The 9,865-nt window shown below is 44.3% G+C and overlaps 1 protein-coding gene across 3 annotated transcripts in view; it reads right to left on the bottom strand.

The window, feature by feature from the left end:
- Positions 1-1,192: 1,192 nt before the first annotated feature.
- PTPRA (protein tyrosine phosphatase receptor type A) overlaps positions 1,193-9,865 on the bottom strand; it is a 255,446-nt gene continuing 246,773 nt past the window's right edge. For all 3 annotated transcript variants that reach the window (XM_074951917.1, XM_074951916.1, XM_074951918.1), the window contains 4 exons: positions 9,614-9,739; positions 8,835-8,986; positions 8,053-8,188; positions 1,193-7,271 (listed from right to left, as the gene is read on the bottom strand). In XM_074951917.1, coding sequence (XP_074808018.1) covers positions 7,197-7,271; positions 8,053-8,188; positions 8,835-8,986; positions 9,614-9,739 — 489 coding nt within the window. In that variant the 3' untranslated portion in view covers positions 1,193-7,196. The remainder of the gene's footprint in view (positions 7,272-8,052; positions 8,189-8,834; positions 8,987-9,613; positions 9,740-9,865) is intronic.

The following is a 9,865-nucleotide window of genomic DNA, read 5'->3' as shown; positions in this document are numbered from 1 at the left end:
ATATCAGTATGAAAGTCTGTACCAGAACCAAAGGGCTCTGCTCTAGACAGGGCCCATAATCGGCAACATTATGGGCTACATTCTTACTGTTTATTATGCATCCCAGCTACCCCCAACACACCCACGGACTTGCCATGCCAAGGAGGTCCAAGGTATTTGGTGAGATGCATATGCTAGGGGATTGAATTGCACAGAGCAATGACCACCAAATCATACTCTGAGGTTGGGATATTCAAAGGGGCCTAAGGGAGTTAGGCATCCATCCCACTGAAATTCAATAGGATTTGGGCACTTAACTTCCTTAGCTCCTTTGAAAATGCCAGTCTAAAGGGCCCACCATAAAGTCCTTGCTCAGGCTGATTTCCCAGTGGCATCAATGGAAGCTTTGCTTGAGTAAGGACTGCAGCACCAAGCTCCAAGGGTAAGCTGTGTAAATAATGCGCTGGGTTCATGGATGTTTGTTGTTTTTGAAGAGGGCCTTAAGGACTCATTGGATCTCATCAACCCAAATAGCAAGAGGGATGGAGTGTGAGCCTTTTAATGTTGACTATCCCTGTTTATAGAGTTAAGTCATGTTAGTTAAACATACTGCTATCTACAAACATACTACAGAATACTTGTGCAGACCAGCTCTCATCTATACACATATCGACATATTTGTGTCACAGACTTACTGACAACACTACACCATGGCCATTTTTAGCTTCAGCATAGCAGTAAATCCACAGATTATTTGGAAAGGCTTGATCAGCATCACTCAGCAATACCCAGTATGGTGCTCTTCAGAGAGAGAGGCCATGATATTCCAGCAGACAGTCCCCTCAATTTACGCCACAAAGCAGTGAAAGTTGACATTTAACATTTTCACTGCCATATATATATAGAATTGGGAAATCCTTTCAGAATTCATGTATAGCCTACTAACATGGCAGACAACTATACACCTATACACACACTTAGCTTTATATATGCAAGTACTGTAGTTCCATTGATTCCAGCCGGACTACTCATGACAGTAACGTTAAGTGTGTTTGCAGGACTGAAGCCTAATGCATGGGGGACTCCTATCAACTTCAACACGAATTCTGTGCAGGAAGCGGCTGAAAATTTGGCCCCAAAGACAGGTTTTCCAGATGAAATTCTATAGCTAAAGAAAATGGTCTCTTAGTAAATACAATCGGGGGGGGGGGGGGAGGGGGGGGAGGGAGGAACGACACATCCAAACCATATCATAAAATGTATTATATTTCCGAGATATTTCCGAGCCCTTGGAGATCTCTCAGTCCTTTCTCTCTAACCAATCTTGGGTATTAAACAATCAAATGTGGTATCTGAACAGTAAAAACTACACTCAGTTCCCCATACTCTTACACAGGACTTCTGCAATAGGAACTTAACTTCCCAGCCACAAAAAGACACCAGCAGATTTAGCCTTATATACATAGCTGTCTAAAAACCCAACCTTTAAGGACACTTTATAAGACCCCCTCCAGTAAGAATGCAGAATTTATGTTGGGTGGGTGTGTTATTAAACCCTCTTGTTTGGCATATAATATTCCCCCACTTCCCTCACACACACCCCTTGTGATAGATTTCACTAATGCTTGCTTCACACTGGATTGCCTATGGCTGTACCTAATGCATGTCAGCTTTCAGACTTCGGATTTTAATGGAAGTTGTTATTCAATTTTCGTCTTGTTGATTTCAGCCCAATTCTCTTATTTGTCAAGTTGTTTTGAATTCCAGTGCTGTCTCTATAAAGTGCTTGCAACCCCTTCAGCTACATGTCATCTGCAAATTTTGTAAGCCTACATTCCACTCCATGACACAAGCAGTTGGGCCATTAATACAAATATAGTGCATGTTAAACACACCAAGTCAACCTAGCTCTTTCTATCCATTATTATTGTCCTAAATAAACACAGATATATTTTACTCGCATGCATGCACACATACAGTCATGAACGTTGGCCTAGACCCCCCCACATGGGCAATCTGCAGGATCAGGTCCAAGAGGTGAATGTAGCTGGACTGCTTGGTAATAGTGACCATAATATAATTAAATTTAACATCCCTGTGGTGGGGAAAACACCACAGCAGCCCAATACTGTAGCATTTAATTTCAGAAAGGGAAACTACACAAAAATGAGGTTACTTAAACAGAAATTAAAAGGTACAGCACCAAAAGTAAAATCCCTGCAAGCTGCATGGAAACTTTAGAGGCTCAACTTAAATGTATACCCCAAATTAAAAAACACAGTAATAGAACCAAAAAAGAGCCACTGTGGCCAAACAACAAAGTAAAAGAAGCAGTGAGAGGCAAAAAGGAAGGTGCATAAACTCTGGCAAATTAAGTGTAAAAATATAATTAGGAAGGCCAAAAAAGAATTTGAAGAACAGCTAGCCAAAGACTCAAAAAGTAATAGCAAAATTTTTTTTAGTACATCAGAAGCAAGAAGCCTGCTAAACAACCAGTGGGGTCACTGGACAATCAAGATGCTAAAAGAGCACTCAAGGATAAGACAAGACCATTTTGGAGAAACTAAATGAATTCTCTGCATTGGTCTTCATGGCTGAGAATGTGAGGGAGATTCCCAAACCTGAGCCATTCTTTTTAGGTGACAAATCTGAGAAACTGCCCCAGATTGAGGTGTCATTAGAGGAGATTTTGGAACAAACTGATAAACTAAACAGTAATAAGTCACCAGGACCAGATGGTATTCACCCAAGAGTTCTGAAGGAACTCAAATGTGAAATTGCAGACCTACTAACGGTAGTCTGTTACCTATCATTTAAATCAGCTTCCGTATCAAATGAGTGGAGGATAGCTAATGTGATGCCAATTTTTAAAAAGGGCTCCAGGGGTGATCCTGGCAATTACAGATTGGTAAGTCTGACTTCAGTACCGGGCAAACTGACTGAAACTATAATATAGAACAAAATTGTCAGACACATAGATGAACTTAATTTGTTGGGAAAGTGTCAACATGGTTTTAGTAAAGGGAAATCATGCCTCACCAATCTACTAGAATTCTTTGAGGGGGTTAACAAGCATGTGGACAAAGGGAATCCAGTGGATATAGTGTACTTAGATTTTCAGAAAGTCTTTGACAAGGTCCCTCACCAAAGGCTCTTACGCAAAGTAAGCAGTCATGGGATAAGAGGGAAGGTCCTCTTATGGACTGGTAACTGGTTAAAAGATCGGAAACAAAGGGTAGGAATAAATTGTTAGTTTTCAGAATGGAGAGAGATTAATAGTGGTGTCCCCCAGGGGTCTGTACTGGGCCCAGTCCTATTCAACATATTCATAAATGACCTTGAAAAAGGGGTAAACAGTGAGGTGGCAAAATTTGCAGATGATACAAAACTACTCAAGATAGTTAAGTCCCAAGCAGACTGCGAAGAGCTACAAACGGATTTCTCAAAACTGGGTGACTGGGCAACAAAATGGCAGATGAAATTCAATTCTGATAAATTCAAAGTAATGCACATTGGAAAACATAATCCCAATTATGCATATAAAATGATGGGGTCTAAATTAGCTGTCTCTCAAGCAGGGCTGCTGTTGCACTGATCCTTTCCCGGCTGTAGATGAGGATCCAGCAGATCGGCTTGGCACTTGAATGCATAGGGAAGATACATTCTATTGGTTCATTCAGTAGCTGGAAAAGTCTTCTGTTTAGTCATGCATTCAAATGGCAAATGGCTTTGTCTCAGCCCTACTCAATCTGACTACAGAGAGTGGGCTCTGATGGTTCACTCTAATTCCTGTATTTTAGACCCCTGAAATCAAGTTCCATTGTAAATTAGAATAGGTCAGATATTACACTGCATCTTCCTTTAAGAACAGTTCAACGGCCTTCTTCTCTCATCAGCTACAATCTTTGAGCTCAAAAACAGATTCATTCAAAAAAGTCTTCAGACACACACAGAAAAGGTCTATCTAGTATTTAAAGACAGACACTTCAGAACTCTCTCTTCTAGAGAGAGCAAACAATTGAGCCAAATCAACGCCATATTGAGAAAAAGGAAGTAAAAGCTACTTGCTCCCTTCCTTTTAAAAGGGGCAGAAAAGTTTTAACACGTCTTAGAAGTTTTAAGATTTGTCTACAATAAAAGCCACAAAACCCAGGATAAAGTTTCATATTCAAAGGAAGGTTAATTGAAAATGTTTAGGAGACCACCACAGAGTCAGGCTGCAATGGCTAAAGGCTAGATCCTGCAAACATCTAAGTGTGGGAGGAACTTTACTCATTTGAGTAAAATTACTCATACATGTACATTTATAGGATTGAGGCTACATAAAACTGCAAATAATGTCATGTGGATGTGGGAGGGCTCAACCTGGGCAGAGCAAGCCTTAAAAGGGAAATACTTTCCATGGAGCAAGGAATAGGCTCCTTGCTTTATCCATCATCTCTGCTCTGGCTGGGATGTGGTGTCCATCACTTGAAGTCTAGCTCAAGATTGGATGTCTTTCTTGAAGATGTGCTCTAGCTTAGCTACAGGTTACTGTGTGCTTGATGGCAGAATCACTGGGTGAAATTCTATGGCTTGTTCCCTTCTGGCCTTACACATTATGGATCTATTCATTTTATTACCATCTGTGAAGTGAGATACATTCTTGGTGCCTCCTTTCCATCAAAAACCAATAAGTCTTCTTGGTTTCAGACTAGCTCCGAGAGGACAGATATCTATGTCGCCATTCTTGGCATCAACTGGAGCTTTTAGCCCGTGATCCTGCAGGCAGGCCTGTGTATCCACGCGTCCTGATTCAGGAAAGCATCCCCATTTGGGACAGTGTTTGTGTGCTGGCTTACATGCTTTTCTGGGTCAGGGCCACACAGAGCCCTACTGTCATCTGCAGGACTCTGCATGGGCATAAGGATCCAACTGTGCGGATCAGAGTGCAAAACTGAGGCCTTTGCAGGCTGTCTCTGTAGAGAGACAAATGTGAATGAGCCCTGTAGACTGAATTCTCCTCTTACACTCAGAAAGGATCCCTTCAGGTAAGGACTGCGACAAACTGGTGGGATATTCCGTGTGTGAGAGAGAGGGAGACACACTATTTCTATGTGTATTTAGCTAGAGCAAGCCTACACTCTTGGGGGATGGATCCCCAAGCCTGTTCAGTTAGCACTTTCAACAGTATCACATTCAGTGTAGAAATTAAAAATAAAAACCCTCCCCCAAACAAAAGAACCCTCCTCTAGAAGAGTCTGATTTTTTGATATTTTCCCCTTGCACAACTAACCTGGGATGGAGAGGGTTTACACGGAGTGACTGTGAGCTCCCCCACAGGAGGGCTGAGAAGACACCTGGTCTTCCACAATTAACTCAGGCAAACAGGATCTTTATTTAGGGATGGTACCAGAGACCTTCTCCTGGTGACTTTTATTGGTAGTGCTGCCTCCCTGAATGCTGCAAGACTCAAATCCTCTATTTTAATTTTCATTTCAGTGCTAAGAAAATACAGAATTGGACCTGTGGACCTATACTATCCTTGGCAGAACCGCCCACCACGCCTGATTCTGACCGTACTCCCATCAGTATGACTTGTGTGTAAATCCTCAGCTTTCATTGTAGTTATACTGGCATGGGAGGAAAGTCTAGCCCAGGAGCTGCTCAAGGACCATTCACTGGGTGTGGAGGGAAGGAAGAGATGTGTCAGGGGAGCTGATCGCACTTGATGTCTGAGGGACAATCAATGGCTGGCTGAAGTTTGGATTGTTATGGTGCCACATCCTCTCTCCAAACCATGGCACCAACACCTAGAAGAGACCTACTGGAAGGAGGGCCCCTCCTCACTCTTTCCCTCAGTCCTTCTGACCACAGACATGGAAAGGAGTAAAATTAAACACATTTCTTGGCCACGGAGGCTCTGATGTGTTGACAGCCAGCAGGCACATGGCAGTCCTGCCTCCAAGCATAAAGGAAACAGGGTCGGGCAACCCATAACTGACATGGGCCAACAAACACCCTTGGCAGGTGTAAGACAAACATGAAGTAAACACAGCTCTCATGGCGGAACACAGTCCAAGTCCTTGTCCACACTGTGGATTTGCCCCAGCTGCAGCCATTGGTGGAGCTGTGCCAGTGCACACTCCCCACATAGACAGGCAAAGCTGCAAGAAGCCATGATTTTCACAAGTGTAGCTTAACCCCAGATTCAGGCAGAGGTACAAACGGTGACTTATTGAGGCTTTGCCTGTCTACACTAAGCATTTGTGCTGGTGAAGCTATACCACCTGCTGGACACCAATGGCTGAAACTCCCAGAGTACACAAGGCTAGAACGAAACATTTGGCTTTGCCGAGAGAGACAGAGAATGAATCTTAATACTAACAACAACAAAGCTGCTACTGTTCACTGATGAACACAGACTGATAAGAGAGCCAGAGGATTTCAGACAATGGCCTTTGTTAATTGCAGGAGCAGGTAAGGCCATCCACGTACCTGACTGCACCTACAGTTCAGCTAGACATCTAAATGACCTACCGTGTTGCTTGCCAATAACTGCCAAACTGAGCGGCAGATAAAAACAATCTGAAATCTGGCACGCATACAGGGAAGTTTCCTTTAAGGAGCAAAAATCCTTTTTTTCTGGTTGAAATCCCAACTGTTGCTGCCACTTACAAGTCCATTACCATTCTCAGTTGGTGACACAGTTATTTAGTCCCGGAGAAAGAAACTTTTGCTTTTTCTCTTTTTATACAAAAACTAGGATATATACAGAATAAGCTTTTTTCTTTCTTTTCTTCCTTCCTTCCTTTCAAGAGCAGAACAGCAGGAAAATGTGAAACCATTTCCCCACAGGTTCGGAAAAGCTTGTGCTTTTAGATGAGATCCAGAATACTATTATTTTTAAAAAGGCTTTACTCCCTCAGGGGAAAAAAAAAAAAAGATTTACAAACAAAACAGCCTATATCAACTCTCCAGCAGAGAGATGGATTGACAATATTAATCCAAACATCACGCTATTTAATTCCCCAATAAAACATTGGAAAAAAGGAGCCAACGGTATCCGAGCTAACACTTTTGCTACATATAAAATCTCCAGCTAATATGAAGCCTATGGTACCAATCTCTAAAACAGTTAAGATATATACACATATTTTGGGGGGTATATTAACAAACAGAATATTACAAAATATTAAAGAAGGCAACTCTTCTGTCATTTGTTTCTTTTTGTTTTTTCACTTGAAGTTGGCGTAATCTGAGAAGGCGTCAATGTATTCCTGCACCACCTTGTAGCAGAATTCGTACTGTTCCTGTGGTGTTTGGGAGAGGAAAAGCACAGCATTAGATGAGGAAAGGGACTTTGCACTTATGGCCTGTGTTATGAATGGGTCAGGCTAGATAATCACAGTGGTCCCTTCCTATCTTGTATCAAAACAATTTCAACCGCACATCTCAGAGTACTTTACAAGAGAAGGGTGAAGCATCATTATTCCCATCGTAGATGGGCAAAACTGAGTCATGCAGAGGCTAGTGGCCTGCTTTTCAAAGGTGCTGAGCATCGACAGATCAGCAGAAGCTACGGATGTTTGGCACTTCTGTCTGTAAGTAACTTCCCATGGTGAAAGAGGCAGCCAGTGGCAAAAAGAAAAGGAGTACTTGTGGCACCTTAGAGACTAACCAATTTATTTGAGCATGAGCTTTCGTGAGCTACAGCTCACTTCATCGGAGCTCATGAAAGCTCATGCTCAAATAAATTGGTTAGTCTCTAAGGTGCCACAAGTACTCCTTTTCTTTTTGCGAATACAGACTAACACGGCTGTTACTCTGAAACCAGCCAGTGGCAGTGTCCGGAACAGAATCAGGTCTCCTTATTCCTAGCACGGTGCTCCCCTCCCTGTAGAACTCAGGTTGTTAGGAGGAAGGGGATAGGGGAGAGAATCCTTCTCCCCACCATTAGGATTATTTTAACTAGGGAAATTCCCACTCAAAAAACTTGGCTGAGAGGAAGGAAAGTTTGCAGGCACATCTCAACCGAGATCTATTAAGGCATGAAGGGAGCAAGGTAGTGAAGATGCAATAACTTGTGCCTACCAGTGTCTGCACCATATGCGGCCTCTGTAATCTTAAACTCTTCACTGTCTGAAAGACGTCCAGAATCCCCTCAGCTTTAACCCTTTCCAGGACAGTGCTCAGTGCACAAAAGGTTCCTGTTCTTCCTGCCCCGGCACTGGCAAAGAGACAAAAAGAAGAGCACAGAGAAAGTGATCAATACAGAGTACATTCATTTGGCTGCATGAATGCTCCAACCCAGGCAGTGGGAGGGAAATGCTGGGGAACGTGAACATCTTGAACAGTCTCCTTTGTGCTTTCTAGTTTAACTACCATTTATAGACAGTTGTTTTCATGTGAAGCATCCCATCTGACTAACTATCCATTGTTCCCTCCTCTCTTGGGCACCAGCTCGTGTCTGGCCAGAATTAGGTCAAACAGCTAGTCAGATGGTGAAGAAGGTTTGGACATCATGTGACATGAGCTGAGTGGTCTCAGACCAGTTCCCAATTTCTCCACATCAACTCCCACCACAAACTCAACTATCGCCGAAATAGGAGGAAGAGACGCCAAGGACTGAATGGGGCCTGGTGACAGAATTACTCCCGGACCCCTCCAGCTCCAGGTTGAGGCACACTGGCAGGGCAGCATGAGGGAAGCTTGCACCACAGCTGTCTGTGCTGCCCCTGATCAGTGGGCTGAGGACGTCCATCACCAACCCGGTCCCTTTCACTGGCTTGCAGATCTATCGAAGTTACCCAAGACCAGAGCAATGCTGGCTCTAGGCCAACTGTGTCCAGTCCCTTGGCCTGACTGGGCTGTACCTGCAATGCACAGTGATTGGATGGTTCCCAGACTGCTGCTGCTGTTTCTGCACAGCTGCAATGATATTGATCATTCCTTTCCCATCGCTAGGGATTCCAACTTCCGGCCAGCCATGGAAATGGAACTGTCGAATCTGCCGGCTCTTGTTTTCCTTGCAGGAGAAAAACAATGACAACTTCACTCCACTAGACCAACCTAAGTCTAGATGCGTAGCTGGAAACAGATTGTTGCAAGGGCTTGGGAAGAAAGGTTAGAAGAGAATGATCAGAAGGGCAGTAGCAGCAGATGCCCAATAGGACCAATGGCAGTGTGTCAGGGAGTCGGTTGGTAGGGGGTGCCCTACGGAACAAAGTGGGGAACTGGAAACCAGGGAGGGTTTGGGAGGCCCAGGAGGGAACCAGCAGAGGAGAGAGTATGGGTTGGATGGCAGCAGGGAGGTGGGGGGCAGGGAGTGAATAACTGAGTTTCTGGTGGGGGAAGCATGACCATAGGTCCGTGGGAGAGGAGGGGTTAACAACGGGGAAGGGGATAGGACAGCAGCGTGCAAGGAGAGGGGTGAGGAAGGAGGGAACTGGCAGTGGAGGTGTTGGTTTGGGGCGATTGTGGAAGGGTAGGGAAGCTGAGGAGGGGCTAGGGGAAAGGGGAAGAATCAGCATTTGGGACAGGGCTGCAGGAGTGAGGGGAAGCAGGGCAACTATAGACAGAACCAGGAGTTAACTACAGCAAATGCCCAGAGACCCCAGAGCTGCCTTCCATTGTGAGGGAGAGAGATTCCTACCCTGGTGTTTGTTACTAGCAGGTCCCGCACTGTGTAGCTCTCACATTCCTCCTCTTTTTTCAGCTCCATGGTGATGTCTCCATAGGACACAGAGCCATCAGAAGGCCAGTACTGGGCACATTTCTCCTGAGAAAGCATGAGAGGTGACAAGGTGAGAAACCTCCATGTGGCAGCATGAAATCCCCCCCTCTCCATCCTGGCCTAAGGGGTCTGTTACAAGGAGGCCTCAGTAGGCCAACCATGGGATCCAGA

Source organism: Natator depressus, chromosome 4, assembly GCF_965152275.1.
Source record: "Natator depressus isolate rNatDep1 chromosome 4, rNatDep2.hap1, whole genome shotgun sequence".
Classification (NCBI taxonomy): domain Eukaryota; kingdom Metazoa; phylum Chordata; order Testudines; family Cheloniidae; genus Natator; species Natator depressus.
The sequence above is the reverse complement of the archived record's forward strand: the minus strand, read 5'-3'. Positions and strand labels throughout refer to the sequence as shown.